We start from the raw sequence: 19,822 nt of genomic DNA, 5'->3' as shown, positions 1-19,822 counted from the left end.
TATTATGCTTACATGATCGATAGTACAACAATTACTATACTCATTACTCTTATTATTATCAACCTAACTCATATTATTAGCCATATTATGCTTATATGATAGATACGACGACAATTACTATACTCATTACTCTTATTATTATCAATCTAACTCATATTATTAGCCATATTATGCTTATATGATCGATATAACGACAATTAATATACTTATTACACTCACTGTTATCAATCCAACTCATATTATTAACAATATTATGCAGACATGATCGATATAACGACAATTAATATACTTATTATCTTATTATTATCAATCTAACTCATATTATTAGCCATATTATGCTTATATGATCGATAGGACGCCAATTACTATACTCATTACTCTTATTATTATCAATCTAACTCATATTATTAGCCATATTATGGTTATATGACCGATAGAACGACAATTACAATACTTATTAATCTTGTTATTATCAATCTAACTCATATTATTAGCCATATTATGCTTATATGATCGATAGAACGACAATTACTATACTCATTACGCTTATTATTATCAATCTAACTCATATTATTAGCCATATTATGCCTATATGATCGATAGGACGACAATTACTATACTCATTACTCTTATTATTATCAATCTAACTCATATTATTTGCCATATTATGCTTATATGATCGATAGAACGAGAATTACTATACTTATTACTCTTATTATTATCAATCTAACTCATATTATTAGCCATATTAGGCTTATATGATCGATAGGACGACAATTACTATACTCATTACTCTTATTATTATCAATTTAACTCATATTATTAGCCATATTATGCTCATATGTTCGATAGAACGACAATTACTATACTTATTACACTCACTGTTATCAATCCAACTCATATTATTAACAATCTTATGCAGATATGATCGATATAACGACAATTAATATACTTAATATCTTATTATTATCAATCTAACTCATATTATTAGCCATATTATGCTTATATGATCGATAGGACGACAATTACTATACTCATTACTCTTATTATTATTAATCTAACTCATATTATTAGCCATATTATGCTTATATGATCGATAGGACGACAATTACTATACTCATTACTCTTATTATTATCAATCTAACTCATATTATTAGCCATATTATGCTTATATGATCGATAGGACGACAATTACTATTCTCATTACTCTTATTATTATCAATCTAACTTATATTATTAGCCATATTATGCTTACATGATCGATAGTACAACAATTACTATACTCATTACTCTTATTATTATCAACCTAACTCATATTATTAGCCATATTATGCTTATATGATAGATACGACGACAATTACTATACTCATTACTCTTATTATTATCAATCTAACTCATATTATTAGCCATATTATGCTTATATGATCGATATAACGACAATTAATATACTTATTACACTCACTGTTATCAATCCAACTCATATTATTAACAATATTATGCAGATATGATCGATATAACGACAATTAATATACTTATTATCTTATTATTATCAATCTAACTCATATTATTAGCCATATTATGCTTATATGATCGATAGGACGCCAATTACTATACTCATTACTCTTATTATTATCAATCTAACTCATATTATTAGCCATATTATGCTTATATGATCGATAGTACGACAATTACTATACTCATTACTCTTATTATTATTAACCTAACTCATATTATTAGCCATATTATGCTTATATGATCGATACGACGACAATTAATATACTTATTACTCTTATTATTATCAATCTAACTCATATTATTAGCCATATTATGCTTATATGATCGATAGAACGACAATCACTACACTTATTACACTTATTATTATCAATCTAACTCATATTATAAGCGATATTATGCTTATATGATCGATAGGACGACAATTACTATACTCATTATTCTTATTATTATCAATCTAACTCATATAATCAGCCATATTATGCTTATATGATCGATAGAACGACAATTACTATACTTATTCGTCTTATTATTATCAATCTAACTCATATTATTAGCCATATTATGCTTATATGATCGATAGGACGACAATTACTATACTCATTACTCTTATTATTATCAATCTAACTCATATTATTAGCCATATTATGCTTATATGATCGATAGGACGACAATTACTATACTCATTACTCTTATTATTATCAATCTAACTCATATTATTAGCCATACTATGCTTTTATGATCGATAGGACGACAATTACTATACTCATTACTCTTATTATTATCAATCTAACTCATATTATTAGCCATATTATGCTTATATGATCGATATAACGACAATTACTATACTTATTACACTCACTGTAATCAATCAAACTCATATTATTAGCCATAGTATGGTTATATGACCGATAGAACGACAATTACTATACTCATTACTCTTATTATTATCAATCTAACTCATATTATTAGCCATACTATGCTTATATGATCGATAGGACGACAATTACTATACTCATTATTCTTATTATTATCAATCTAACTCATATTATCAGCCATATTATGCTTATATGATCGATAGAACGACAATTACTATACTTATTCGTCTTATTATTATCAATCTAACTCATATTATTAGCCATATTAAGCGTATATGATCGATAGGACGACAATTACTATACTCATTACTCTTATTATTATCAATCTAACTCATATTATTAGCCATATTATGCTTATATGATCGATAGGACGACAATTACTATACTCATTACTCTTATTATTATCAATCTAACTCATATTATTAGCCATACTATGCTTTTATGATCGATAGGACGACAATTACTATACTCATTACTCTTATTGTTACCAATCTAACTCATATTATTAGCCATATTATGCTTATATGATCGATATAACGACAATCACTACACTTATTACACTCACTGTTATCAATCCAACTCATATTATTAACAATATTATGCAGATATGATCGATAGGACGACAATTACTATACTCATTACTCTTATTATTATCAATCTAACTCATATTATTAGCCATATTATGCTCATATGATCGATAGAACGACAATTACTATACTTATTACACTCACTGTTATCAATCCAACTCATATTATTAACAATATTATGCAGATATGATCGATATAACGACAATTACTATACTTATTACACACACTGTTATCAATCAAACTCATATTATTAGCCATATTATGGTTATATGACCGATAGAACGACAATTACAATACTTATTAATCTTATTATTATCAATCTAACTCATATTATTAGCCATATTATGCTTATGTGATCGATAGAACGACAATTACTATACTCATTACGCTTATTATTATCAATCTAACTCATATTATTAGCCATATTATGCCTATATGATCGATAGGACGACAATTACTCTACTTATTACTCTTATTATTATCAATCTAACTCATATTATTAGCCATATTATGCTTATATGATCGATAGAACGACAATTACTATACTTATTCGTCTTATTATTATCAATCTAACTCATATTATTAGCCATATTATGCTTATATGATCGATAGGACGACAATTACTATACTCATTATTCTTATTATTATCAATCTAACTCATATTATCAGCCATATTATGCTTATATGATCGATAGAACGACAATTACTATACTTATTCGTCTTATTATTATCAATCTAACTCATATTATTAGCCATATTATGCTTATATGATCGATAGGACGACAATTACTATACTCATTACTCTTATTATTATCAATCTAACTCATATTATTAGCCATATTATGCTTATATGATCGATAGGACGACAATTACTATACTCATTACTCTTATTATTATCAATCTAACTCATATTATTAGCCATATTATGCTCATACCATCGATAGAACGACAATTACTTTACTTATTACACTCACTGTTATCAATCCAACTCATATCATTAACAATATTATGCAGATATGATCGATATAACGACAATTACTATACTTATTACACTCACTGTTGTCAATCAAACTCATATTATTAGCCATATTATGGTTATATGACCGATAAAACGACAATTACAATACTTATTAATCTTATTATTATCAATCTAACTCATATTATTAGCTATATTATGCTTATATGATCGATAGAATGACAATTACTATACTTATTACACTTATTATTATCAATCTAACTCATATTATAAGCCATATTATGCTTATATGATCGATAGGACGACAATTACTATTCTCATTACTCTTATTATTATCAATCTAACTCATATTATTAGCCATATTATGCTTACATGATCGATAGTACGACAATTACTATACTCATTACTCTTATTATTATCAACCTAACTCATATTATTAGCCATATTATGCTTATATGATCGATACGACGACAATTACTATGCTTATTAAACTTATTATTATCAATCTAACTCATATTATTAGCCATATTATGCTTATATGATCGATAGGACGACAATTACTATACTCATTACTCTTATTATTATCAATCTAACTCATATTATTAGCCATATTATGCTTATATGATCGATAGAACGACAATCACTACACTTATTACACTTATTATTATCAATCTAACTCATATTATTAGCCATATTATGCTTATATGATCGATAGAACGACAATTACTATACTTATTACACTCACTGTTATCAATCCAACTCATATTATTAACAATATTATGCAGATATGATCGATAGGACGACAATTACTATACTCATTACTCTTATTATTATCAATCTAACTCATATTATTAGCCATATTATGCTCATATCATCGATAGAACGACAATTACTATACTTATTACACTCACTGTTATCAATCCAACTCATATTATTAACAATATTATGCAGATATGATCGATATAGCGACAATTACTATACTTATTACACTCACTGTTATCAATCAAACTCATATTATTAGCCATATTATGGTTATATGACCGATAGAACGACAATTACAATACTTATTAATCTTATTATTATCAATCTAACTCATATTATTAGCCATATTATGCTTATATGATCGATAGAATGACAATTACTATACTTATTACACTTATTATTATCAATCTAACTCATATTATAAGCCATATTATGCTTATATGATCGATAGGACGACAATTACTATTCTCATTACTCTCATTATTATCAATCTAACTCATATTATTAGCCATAATATGCTTACATGATCGATAGTACGACAATTACTATACTCACTACTCTTATTATTATCAACCTAACTCATATTATTAGCCATATTATGCTTATATGATCGATAGGACGACAATTACTATACTCATTACTCTTATTATTATCAATCTAACTCATATTATTAGCCATATTATGGTTATATGACCGATAGAACGACAATTACAATACTTATTAATCTTGTTATTATCAATCTAACTCATATTATTAGCCATATTATGCTTATATGATCGATAGAACGACAATTACTATACTCATTACGCTTATTATTATCAATCTAACTCATATTATTAGCCATATTATGCTTATATGATCGATATAACGACAATTAATATACTTATTACACTCACTGTTATCAATCCAACTCATATTATTAACAATATTATGCAGATATGATCGATATAACGACAATTAATATACTTATTATCTTATTATTATCAATCTAACTCATATTATTAGCCATATTATGCTTATATGATCGATAGGACGCCAATTACTATACTCATTACTCTTATTATTATCAATCTAACTCATATTATTAGCCATATTATGCTTATATGATCGATAGTACGACAATTACTATACTCATTACTCTTATTATTATTAACCTAACTCATATTATTAGCCATATTATGCTTATATGATCGATACGACGACAATTAACATACTTATTACTCTTATTATTATCAATCTAACTCATATTATTAGCCATATTATGCTTATATGATCGATAGAACGACAATCACTACACTTATTACACTTATTATTATCAATCTAACTCATATTATAAGCGATATTATGCTTATATGATCGATAGGACGACAATTACTATACTCATTATTCTTATTATTATCAATCTAACTCATATTATCAGCCATATTATGCTTATATGATCGATAGAACGACAATTACTATACTTATTCGTCTTATTATTATCAATCTAACTCATATTATTAGCCATATTATGCTTATATGATCGATAGGACGACAATTACTATACTCATTACTCTTATTATTATCAATCTAACTCATATTATAAGCCATATTATGCTTATATGATCGATAGGACGACAATTACTATTCTCATTACTCTTATTATTATCAATCTAACTCATATTATTAGCCATATTATGCTTACATGATCGATAGTACGACAATTACTATACTCATTACTCTTATTATTATCAACCTAACTCATATTATTAGCCATATTATGCTTATATGATCGATACGACGACAATTACTATGCTTATTAAACTTATTATTATCAATCTAACTCATATTATTAGCCATATTATGCTTATATGATCGATAGGACGACAATTACTATACTCATTACTCTTATTATTATCAATCTAACTCATATTATTAGCCATATTATGCTTATATGATCGATAGGACGACAATCACTACACTTATTACACTTATTATTATCAATCTAACTCATATTATTAGCCATATTATGCTTATATGATCGATAGAACGACAATTACTTTACTTATTACACTCACTGTTATCAATCCAACTCATATTATTAACAATATTATGCAGATATGATCGATAGGACGACAATTACTATACTCATTACTCTTATTATTATCAATCTAACTCATATTATTAGCCATATTATGCTCATATCATCGATAGAACGACAATTACTATACTTATTACACTCACTGTTATCAATCCAACTCATATTATTAACAATATTATGCAGATATGATCGATATAACGACAATTACTATACTTATTACACTCACTGTTATCAATCAAACTCATATTATTAGCCATATTATGGTTATATGACCGATAGAACGACAATTACAATACTTATTAATCTTATTATTATCAATCTAACTCATATTATTAGCCATATTATGCTTATATGATCGATAGAATGACAATTACTATACTTATTACACTTATTATTATCAATCTAACTCATATTATAAGCCATATTATGCTTATATGATCGATAGGACGACAATTACTATTCTCATTACTCTCATTATTATCAATCTAACTCATATTATTAGCCATAATATGCTTACATGATCGATAGTACGACAATTACTATACTCACTACTCTTATTATTATCAACCTAACTCATATTATTAGCCATATTATGCTTATATGATCGATACGACGACAATTACTATACTCATTACTCTTATTATTATCAATCTAACTCATATTATTAGCCATATTATGCTAATATGATCGATATACCGACAATTAATATACTTATTACTCTTATTATTATCAATCTAACTCATATTATTAGACATATTATGCTTATATGATCGATAGAACGACAATCACTACACTTATTACACTTATTATTATCAATCTAACTCATATTATTAGCCATATTATGCTTATATGATCGATAGAACGACAATTACTATACCTATTACTCTCATTATTATCAATCTAACTCATATTATTAGCCATATTATGGTTATATGACCGATAGAACGACAATTACTATGCTTATTAAACTTATTATTATCAATCTAACTCATATTATTAGCCATATTATGCTTATATGATCGATAGGACGACAATTACTATACTCATTACTCTTATTATTATCAATCTAACTCATATTATTAGCCATATTATGGTTATATGACCGATAGAACGACAATTACAATACTTATTAATCTTGTTATTATCAATCTAACTCATATTATTAGCCATATTATGCTTATATGATCGATAGAACGACAATTACTATACTCATTACGCTTATTATTATCAATCTAACTCATATTATTAGCCATATTATGCTTATATGATCGATATAACGACAATTAATATACTTATTACACTCACTGTTATCAATCCAACTCATATTATTAACAATATTATGCAGATATGATCGATATAACGACAATTAATATACTTATTATCTTATTATTATCAATCTAACTCATATTATTAGCCATATTATGCTTATATGATCGATAGGACGCCAATTACTATACTCATTACTCTTATTATTATCAATCTAACTCATATTATTAGCCATATTATGCTTATATAATCGATAGTACGACAATTACTATACTCATTACTCTTATTATTATTAACCTAACTCATATTATTAGCCATATTATGCTTATATGATCGATACGACGACAATTAATATACTTATTACTCTTATTATTATCAATCTAACTCATATTATTAGCCATATTATGCTTATATGATCGATAGAACGACAATCACTACACTTATTACACTTATTATTATCAATCTAACTCATATTATAAGCGATATTATGCTTATATGATCGATAGGACGACAATTACTATACTCATTATTCTTATTATTATCAATCTAACTCATATTATCAGCCATATTATGCTTATATGATCGATAGAACGACAATTACTATACTTATTCGTCTTATTATTATCAATCTAACTCATATTATTAGCCATATTATGCTTATATGATCGATAGGACGACAATTACTATACTCATTACTCTTATTATTATCAATCTAACTCATATTATTAGCCATATTATGCTTATATGATCGATAGGACGACAATTACTATACTCATTACTCTTATTATTATCAATCTAACTCATATTATTAGCCATACTATGCTTTTATGATCGATAGGACGACAATTACTATACTCATTACTCTTATTATTATCAATCTAACTCATATTATTAGCCATATTATGCTTATATGATCGATATAACGACAATTACTATACTTATTACACTCACTGTAATCAATCAAACACATATTATTAGCCATATTATGGTTATATGACCGATAGAACGACAATTACTATACTCATTACTCTTATTATTATCAATCTAACTCATATTATTAGCCATACTATGCTTATATGATCGATAGGACGACAATTACTATACTCATTATTCTTATTATTATCAATCTAACTCATATTATCAGCCATATTATGCTTATATGATCGATAGAACGACAATTACTATACTTATTCGTCTTATTATTATCAATCTAACTCATATTATTAGCCATATTATGCTTATATGATCGATAGGACGACAATTACTATACTCATTACTCTTATTATTATCAATCTAACTCATATTATTAGCCATATTATGCTTATATGATCGATAGGACGACAATTACTATACTCATTACTCTTATTATTATCAATCTAACTCATATTATTAGCCATACTATGCTTTTATGATCGATAGGACGACAATTACTATACTCATTACTCTTATTATTATCAATCTAACTCATATTATTAGCCATATTATGCTTATATGATCGATATAACGACAATCACTACACTTATTACACTTATTATTATCAATCTAACTCATATTATTAGCCATATTATGCTTATATGATCGATAGAACGACAATTACTATACTTATTACACTCACTGTTATCAATCCAACTCATATTATTAACAATATTATGCAGATATGATCGATAGGACGACAATTACTATACTCATTACTCTTATTATTATCAATCTAACTCATATTATTAGCCATATTATGCTCATATGATCGATAGAACGACAATTACTATACTTATTACACTCACTGTTATCAATCCAACTCATATTATTAACAATATTATGCAGATATGATCGATATAACGACAATTACTATACTTATTACACACACTGTTATCAATCAAACTCATATTATTAGCCATATTATGGTTATATGACCGATAGAACGACCATTACAATACTTATTAATCTTATTATTATCAATCTAACTCATATTATTAGCCATATTATGCTTATGTGATCGATAGAACGACAATTACGATACTCATTACGCTTATTATTATCAATCTAACTCATATTATTAGCCATATTATGCCTATATGATCGATAGGACGACAATTACTATACTCATTACTCTTATTATTATCAATCTAACTCATATTATTTGCCATATTATGCTTATATGATCGATAGAACGAGAATTACTATACTTATTACTCTTATTATTATCAATCTAACTCATATTATTAGCCATATTAGGCTTATATGATCGATAGGACGACAATTACTATACTCATTACTCTTATTATTATCAATTTAACTCATATTATTAGCCATATTATGCTCATATGTTCGATAGAACGACAATTACTATACTTATTACACTCACTGTTATCAATCCAACTCATATTATTAACAATCTTATGCAGATATGATCGATATGACGACAATTAATATACTTAATATCTTATTATTATCAATCTAACTCATATTATTAGCCATATTATGCTTATATGATCGATAGGACGACAATTACTATACTCATTACTCTTATTATTATCAGTCTAACTCATATTATTAGCCATATTATGCTTATATGATCGATATAACTACAATTACTATTCTCATTGCTCTTATTATTATCAATCGAACTCATATTATTAGCCATATTATGCTTATATGATCGATAGGACGACAATTACAATACTCATTACTCTTATTATTATCAATCTAACTCATATTATTAGCCATATTATGCTTATATGATCGATACGACGACAATTACTATACTCATTACTCTTATTATTATCAATCTAACTCATATTATTAGCCATATTATGCTTATATGATCGATATAACGACAATTAATATACTTATTACTCTTATTATTATCAATCTAACTCATATTATTAGCCATATTATGCTTATATGATCGATAGAACGACAATCACTACACTTATTACACTTATTATTATCAATCTAACTCATATTATAAGCGATATTATGCTTATATGATCGATAGGACGACAATTACTATACTCATTATTCTTATTATTATCAATCTAACTCATATTATTAGCCATATTATGCTAATATGATCGATATAACGACAATTAACATACTTATTACTCTTATTATTATCAATCTAACTCATATTATTAGCCATATTATGCTTATATGATCGATAGAACGACAATCACTACACTTATTACACTTATTATTATCAATCTAACTCATATTATTAGCCATATTATGCTTATATGATCGATAGAACGACAATTACTATACCTATTACTCTCATTATTATCAATCTAACTCATATTATTAGCCATATTATGGTTATATGACCGATAGAACGACAATTACTATGCTTATTAAACTTATTATTATCAATCTAACTCATATTATTAGCCATATTATGCTTATATGATCGATATAACGACAATTACTATACTCATTACGCTTATTATTATCAATCTAACTCATATTATAAGCGATATTATGCTTATATGATCGATAGGACGACAATTACTATACTCATTATTCTTATTATTATCAATCTAACTCATATTATTAGCCATATTATGCTAATATGATCGATATAACGACAATTAATATACTTATTACTCTTATTATTATCAATCTAACTCATATTATTAGCCATATTATGCTTATATGATCGATAGAACGACAATCACTACACTTATTACACTTATTATTATCAATCTAACTCATATTATTAGCCATATTATGCTTATATGATCGATAGTACGACAATTACTATACTCATTACTCTTATTATTATTAACCTAACTCATATTATTAGCCATATTATGCTTATATGATCGATACGACGACAATTAATATACTTATTACTCTTATTATTATCAATCTAACTCATATTATTAGCCATATTATGCTTATATGATCGATAGAACGACAATCACTACACTTATTACACTTATTATTATCAATCTAACTCATATTATTAGCCATATTATGCTTATATGATCGATAGAACGACAATTACTATACTTATTACTCTCATTATTATCAATCTAACTCATATTATTAGCCATATTATGCTTATATGATCGATAGAATGACAATTACTATACTTATTACACTTATTATTATCAATCTAACTCATATTATAAGCCATATTATGCTTATATGATCGATAGGACGACAATTACTATTCTCATTACTCTTATTATTATCAATGTTCAAGAAACGGTCAAGGATCGCTCCAGAAATTCCCAGAACGTTTGTGTTTTGGTTTTAAATTTGACGAACGATGTCTCGACGAGCTTCCCTTCCGTTTGTGTACTTCCCGCCTCGTAGGCCTCGGGGAGAGTGGTGCGGAGCGGGAGGGCAGCCGCGAGACATCGTGAAATTTCGAGTAACGCCAAAGTTCTGGAGAGTTCCTGGAAGACCAGTATAAAGGGAGGGGTAATCGCGATCGAGTCTAGTACGTAAATAGAAGCGAGCGAGTAAACGTCAACAGTCTTTTTGTGAACTTATATTCTTTAAATACATTTAAATCTCTCTTTAAAATACACTCTTTCAGTCTTCCAACCCTTCCAAACGAATAACGAGTAGCTTCGTTCGTGCAGACCGGCAAATCTTCATTTCGGGCAGACAATTTGAATTTGAGATTTCTCTATCAAACAAATTCCCCGAACATTTGGTCCTTCGAGCCGGATGCGAGAAACGAACCCGTTCCTTCGTGCCTTGAGTGGAAGTGACTAGTGTTGTGCTGGAGAACTAGTGAGTGCCTATTCGAAAAGTGGAGTGTGTTTTCCGCTTCTTCGGTTCTGCTAAATTCAACTCGCTCGCGTCGCCTCGCTTCTTTTCTCTTTCGTACTCGTGCTGTGACGTCACTTGTTGTCGTTTCGGTGTCGGCCGACCAGTCAGTGTTTACAAACTCGCGACAGCTGATACTTCTAGAAGTCGATCCAAATTCGGTGACAACTATCGGTGGTTTCAACAGCTGCATCTGAAATTTTTTAAAAATTATACTTAAGTGAGAACTTCAAAAAAAAAAAAAATCTCATCATGCCGAACACCGCCTCATTCTCCGACCTCCTACGTGAACAAGAAGAACTCGCCGGCTGGATCCAGCGGTTCTGGAGCAACCTTTGCAAACTGGGGAAGGATAAAATAACTCGCGCCGTATTGGAGCAGCGAATGGGTCTCCTTGACCGCTACTGGAGCTCCTTCTTTTCCGGGCATCGAGCTTTGATGCGATGCAAAGAAGCCGCAGCAAGTTCTTATGTGCAACAAGACGTTTTTTCAGCGATAGAGGAGGCCTATTTAAACACGTCGGCAATGATAGCGCAGCAGCTCGCGGATCGAACTCCTTCGCTACGCTCTGAGGTCGAGCAGATTGCAGCGCAGCCACAGCTGCCAAAAATTGATCTTCCGACCTTCTCCGGTGACCCCCTACAGTGGGAAAGCTTCCGCGACTTATTTAAGAGCCTGGTACATGACGTACCCCACTTATCGGATGTTAAAAAACTCCTCTATCTGAAGTCAAGTTTGACCGGAAGTGCGGCGGAAGTGATTCAAAATACCCCCATTACGGAGGCTGGTTACCGTGGAGCTTGGGAGGATTTAGAGCTACGATACGGAAATTCTCGCTTATTATCATTTTCGCATCATCGTGCTCTCCTCGCCTGCCCACCTGCAAAACAACAATCGGCTTCGGAATTAAAACGACTGCTCGATACATTTCGACAAACGATTCGAGCATATACTACCTTGAAGAAACCAGTCACAGCCTGGGATGAATGGTTCGTCTACCTATTAACCCAAAAATTGGACAAAGATACTCACCTGGCCTGGGAAACTTCCTTGGTGAATTCTAGGGAGATACCATCATTCTATGAGCTGTCTAAGTTCCTGGAAAACCGCATCCAGGCGTTGGATGCCGCTCAGATGACAGACCCTGCTGCTCAGGCTACTCCCAGCAACGACGGCAAGTCTAAAATTAAAGGGGGTACCGCCGTTAAGAAGTCTGCATCGACTTTCCACACAACGAAAAATACGGCTTCCCGGAAATGCCCCTCTTGTTCTGGCAATCATGGACTAGGATATTGTACAAAGTTTAAAACATTATCTCCGGCCAAACGCAAGGGACGCGCAGAAGAACTGGGTGTTTGCTACAACTGCCTGAACACTGGACACGAGCAGCAGAAGTGTCCTTCCTCGCAGAAATGCTTGGCCTGCAGTCGACGACACCACACTCTGCTGCATGATGCAATGACATCGAGCCCGTCTCCAACAAAGATGGTACAAAAGGCATCAACGTCTGGTGACACCGCTGGCTTATCTTCCGATCAAGGTCCTTCAACTGCAAACGCTCTTGCCCTAACGGTGTCTCGCTCAGTTGCACTGTTAGCTACAGCCCGTGTCAAGTTGGAGGCGCCGTCTGGAGAAATGATCGAGGTCCGAGCTCTTCTTGACACTGGGTCGGACTCGTCCTTCGTGACCTCCTGGGTCGCCCAAGCCCTGCGCTTGCCACGGCGGGCGGTACGGGTCGCAATTTCGGGAGTCCAGGAACAAGAAAGTGGAGTTGCAACCCGTGAAGTGAACTTTGTCGTCCGTTCCCGTCATTCCGAAGACTTCCGGCTGTCCGTTCGAGCTCTAGTGCTAAGGAAGCTCACTTCTTTGTTGCCAACACACCAAGTCAAAGGCTCTTCTTGGCCTCACCTTCAAGGCCTTCCTTTGGCAGACCCAGACTTTGGCGTGCCATCTCGTGTGGATCTTATTCTTGGAGCCGATGTGTGCGGGAGCCTCTTCTAGGAAGGAACTCGTGTGGGACCCGAAGGATCGCCTATCGCCAAACTCACCCCTTTCGGCTGGGTGTTAATGGGGACCACTTCCTTAGACAACTCTTTGGTAACTGGGACAGCTCGTAGCTTTCACACTCAGACGGAGGACTCCGTCACCAAGCTTCTCCAACGGTTCTGGGAAGTGGAGGAGGTGAGGGAGCCAACCCCACTATCCGAGGAAGAGGAGAGGTGCGAGAGGCATTTCCAGGAAACTCATACGCGGGATTCAAACGGTCGGTATATTGTTTGCTTACCATTCATCCGAGATCCAGTTGCCACACTTAAACCTTCCAGGTCGACAGCTCTAAAATTAATGTTAAACTGTGAACGTCGGCTTGTGTCAAATGACAGCTTGAAGGAAAGCTATGGTAGCTTTATGAAGGAGTATCTAACCTTGAATCATATGCAGGTTGCATCGGAACCGGACCCCAGCATCCGGCGTACTATTTACCTCATCACGCTGTTGTGAAGAAGCACGATCCCACTGCGAAGATTCGGGTAGTCTTCAACGCGTCGTTCCGGACCGCTTCAGGATACTCCCTGAATGATTGCTTGGCAACTGGACCTAAAATGCAAACAGACTTATGGCTCATTCTGACTCGCTGGCGTCTGTTTCGTGTAGCTTTTACTACTGATATTATTAAAATGTTTCGTCAAATAAAGGTACACCAGGCAGATGCGGATTGGCAAAGGATTTTATGGCGTCCGAACCCTGGCGTTTCAGTGCAAGATTACCAATTAACCACAGTCACCTATGGGACCGCCTGTGCCCCCTTTTTGGCATTGAGGGTGCTGGCACAACTGGCTAAGGATGAAGGAGGTCGTTTTCCCCTTGGAGCTCGAGCGATACAACGACATACATATGTCGACGATATTCTAGCCGGAGCGGATGATTTAGAAAATGCATTCGAATTAAAACGCCAGGTTATATCTATCTTTAGAGCTGGTGGATTCGAACTAAGTAAGTGGGCTTCGAATCTACCGCAGCTTCAGGAAGAGGACAGTACTGAATCCCACCGCTTTCATGAGAAAACAGGAGTTAGTACCTTGGGTGTAATCTGGTGTCCCCGCGACGACACTTTTTCTCTTCGGGTCGCCGGTCCAATGAGCCAATCGGATAAAATCTCAAAAAGATCGATCCTCTCGGAGGTGGCGAGCTTCTTCGATCCACTGGGCTGGACAGCACCGGTGTTAATTTACGCCAAAATATTATTACAAGATCTCTGGCTACTCGGTATCGATTGGGACCAAGACCTACCTGAAGCTATCCAAACCACTTGGCACTCCTTCAGGACCTCCCTTAGCCAGCTCGACGCTCTTTCAATTCCACGCTGGACTCGCTACTTGGGAGATCGCACCGAGAAGGTGGAGTTGCACGGGTTCTGCGATGCATCTCAAAGGGCCTACGCTGCAGCCGTCTATCTGCGAGTAATGCATAAGGGAGAAATTTCAACCATGCTTTTGGTGGCGAAGACCAAGGTGGCCCCAGTCAAAGCCCTGACAATACCAAGGCTAGAGCTGGTCAGCGCGGTACTTTTGTCAAAACTCATGACCCAAGTAAGGGACGGTCTGGACTTACCGGCAACGTTGACCGCTTGGACCGATTCCAGTGTGGCCCTGAGCTGGATACGAGGCCATGCATCTCTCTGGAAACCCTTTGTGGCTCATCGGGTGTCCAGCATTCAGACACGCATTCCGGCTGATCGGTGGAGGCACGTGCAATCGTCCAGCAATCCCGCGGACTTGGCAACGCGCGGTATCTCACCATCGGAACTGCTGAACTCTAAGCTTTGGTGGCACGGACCTTCCTGGTTAGCTCAGAAGTCTAACCTCTGGCCAACTAGTATCCCAGAAGAAGATGGATCCATCGACCTGGAAAAGAGGAGGGTCACTGTTCACGTGCATACGAACAGGACCCAGGAGGAACTCTTTTCCCGCTTCTCCTCGTTAACACGTCTTTTACAAGTTCTATCCTATTGTTTTAGATTTTCAAGACTAGCTCAGATGAAGCCGTGCGAAAAGGGTCCCATCCGGACTCTAGAGCGAGCACATGCCCTGCGAGTCGCTCTACGAACATCTCAACGGAACCACTTCGAAAAGGACATCGAACAACTCCGTCAAGGTCGAGAACTGTCCAAGGGTTCTCCATTGGCTTCGCTCCGACCATTTCTCGACAAGGAAGGGTTGCTTCGAGTCGGAGGGCGGTGAACCAACGCAATGCTCTCCTACGATGAAAAACATCCCATCATCGTGGCAAAATCCTGCCCCCTTGCAATACTTCTTATTCTGGATGCGCATCACCGCACGCTTCATGGAGGACCACAATTAACAAGAAGTTTACTTTTACGGAAATTCTGGATTCTGCGTGGAGGCGCTTTGGTACGCTCGGTTATTCGGGACTGTGTCCGCTGCGCTCGATTCAGCGGTCGTCCTGCTTCTCAATTAATGAGTTCATTGCCGCTGGACCGCATCACGCCCCACCGACCATTCCTCATCTCGGGCGTAGATTACGCGGGACCGATTATGCTACGCACGACGTCGGGACGAGGGCATAAGGCGTATAAAGGATATATCTGCTTATTTGTTTGTCTTACCACGAGAGCCGTCCATCTAGAAGTCGTGTCCGATTTAACCTCCGCTTCTTTTCTAGCCGCTTTCCAAAGGTTTATCGGACGACGAGGACGCTGCGCCACCCTCTACAGCGACAATGCCACCGTTTTCCGCGGCGCCGACAGGGAACTGACGCAAAGGTTCAACGCCGCCTCTACCTTCTACAAGGAAACCGCCCTGGCGTTAGAAAAGGACGGCACTACTTGGCGTTTCATTCCACCTTACGCCCCGCACTTCGGAGGTCTCTGGGAAGCAGGCGTAAAGTCAGTCAAATACCATCTACGAAGAATAATCGGCGAGTCAAAACTTACCTTCGAGGAAATGTCGACGCTGCTTTGCCAAATCGAAGCTTGCCTAAACTCGAGGCCACTCTACGCACTGTCCGAAGATCCATCGGATTTCTCCGCACTTACACCAGGACACTTTCTTATAGGGGAACCGACATGCGTTACACCAGAGCCCGATCCATCCGCTCCCCTAATGTCACTCACGACGCGATGGCGATTAATTTCTAATATGCGTTCTCAATTTTGGCGTAGGTGGAGAAACGAATACCTGCACACGCTCCAACAACTCCCTAAGTGGCGGCACCAGAAGGAAAACTTGGAGATTGGCAGACTTGTACTTCTTCGAGACGAGCTGCAACCGCCAGCAAAATGGTTAATGGGTAGAATCGAAACATTACACCCGGGGACTGATGGACACACACGAGTCGTTACCGTGCGAACTGCCAACGGCCTCGTAACGCGGCCCATCGTCAAAATCTGCCCTCTCCCGGTGCCGCCTTCGGACGCCACTTAGCTCGGAAAATTCCGCGTGAACACTGTTCGCGTGAGATGGTGGTAGGGCTTGTTGACACCCAGCCCCTCTAGTCGGTGGTTCTCACATTCCAATCTTTCGGCTCGGCCGAATTCTGAGAAAAGGCTTAGCGAGCGACACGCCTTACCACCAACTCTTAATATACCTTTTCGCTCTGTATATATTTATGTATATATATTAACTCTAAGCTCGCGGTAAATTTCTTTATTGTTTCTTGCGTTTTGCTATGTTCATTTAGTTTCTTGTGCTTATGCGATTTACCCCCTTTGTACACTTGCGATCACGACATTGGATTTCTTTTTTTGTTTTTCTTTTTTACTTTCTTTTTCTATAGCCGATTCTTCGCTTTACGAAGAAGGCGGGCGGTATGTTCAAGAAACGGTCAAGGATCGCTCCAGAAATTCCCAGAACGTTTGTGTTTTGGTTTTAAATTTGACGAACGATGTCTCGACGAGCTTCCCTTCCGTTTGTGTACTTCCCGCCTCGTAGGCCTCGGGGAGAGTGGTGCGGAGCGGGAGGGCAGCCGCGAGACATCGTGAAATTTCGAGTAACGCCAAAGTTCTGGAGAGTTCCTGGAAGACCAGTATAAAGGGAGGGGTAATCGCGATCGAGTCTAGTACGTAAATAGAAGCGAGCGAGTAAACGTCAACAGTCTTTTTGTGAACTTATATTCTTTAAATACATTTAAATCTCTCTTTAAAATACACTCTTTCAGTCTTCCAACCCTTCCAAACGAATAACGAGTAGCTTCGTTCGTGCAGACCGGCAAATCTTCATTTCGGGCAGACAATTTGAATTTGAGATTTCTCTATCAAACAAATTCCCCGAACAATCAATCTCACTCATATTATTAGCCATATTATGCTTACATGATCGATAGTACAACAATTACTATACTCATTACTCTTATTATTATCAACCTAACTCATATTATTAGCCATATTATGCTTATATGATCGATACGACGACAATTACTATACTCATTACTCTTATTATTATCAATCTAACTCATATTATTAGCCATATTATGCTTATATGATCGATATAACGACAATTAATATACTTATTACACTCACTGTTATCAATCCAACTCATATTATTAACAATATTATGCAGATATGATCGATATAACGACAATTAATATACTTATTATCTTATTATTATTAATCTAACTCATATTATTAGCCATATTATGCTTATATGATCGATAGGACGCCAATTACTATACTCATTACTCTTATTATTATCAATCTAACTCATATTATTAGCCATATTATGCTTATATGATCGATAGTACGACAATTACTATACTCATTACTCTTATTATTATTAACCTAACTCATATTATTAGCCATATTATGCTTTTATGATCGATAGGACGACAATTACTATACTCATTACTCTTATTATTATCAATCTAACTCATATTATTAGCCATATTATGCTCATATGATCGATAGAACGACAATTACTATACTTATTACACTCACTGTTATCAATCCAACTCATATCATTAACAATAT

General features: G+C 34.2%; 3 protein-coding genes across 3 annotated transcripts; all 3 read left to right on the top strand.

Moving 5' to 3' along the window:
- Window positions 1-13,092: 13,092 nt before the first annotated feature.
- Window positions 13,093-14,841, top strand: LOC143266380 (uncharacterized). Its single transcript, XM_076541953.1, has one exon. It carries the CDS (start codon window positions 13,093-13,095, stop codon window positions 14,839-14,841), a length of 1,749 nt encoding a protein of 582 aa, XP_076398068.1.
- A 66-nt stretch (window positions 14,842-14,907) lies between these two features.
- On the top strand, window positions 14,908-17,078 carry LOC143266379 (uncharacterized). The gene is made up of 2 exons (XM_076541952.1): window positions 14,908-15,238; window positions 15,280-17,078. The coding sequence occupies exons 1-2, from the start codon at window positions 14,908-14,910 to the stop codon at window positions 17,076-17,078; spliced, it is 2,130 nt and encodes a 709-aa protein (XP_076398067.1).
- A 9-nt stretch (window positions 17,079-17,087) lies between these two features.
- Window positions 17,088-18,147, top strand: LOC143266381 (uncharacterized; the record flags this gene model as incomplete). Its single annotated transcript, XM_076541954.1, has 1 exon — window positions 17,088-18,147. A coding segment is annotated over exon 1 (1,060 nt), but the record flags the coding sequence as incomplete, so codon positions are not given.
- Between the last annotated feature and the right edge of the window lie 1,675 nt (window positions 18,148-19,822).

The sequence above is a fragment of the Megachile rotundata genome, unplaced genomic scaffold (assembly GCF_050947335.1).
Source record: "Megachile rotundata isolate GNS110a unplaced genomic scaffold, iyMegRotu1 scaffold0455, whole genome shotgun sequence".
Lineage (NCBI taxonomy): Eukaryota > Metazoa > Arthropoda > Insecta > Hymenoptera > Megachilidae > Megachile > Megachile rotundata.
The sequence above is the reverse complement of the archived record's forward strand: the minus strand, read 5'-3'. Positions and strand labels throughout refer to the sequence as shown.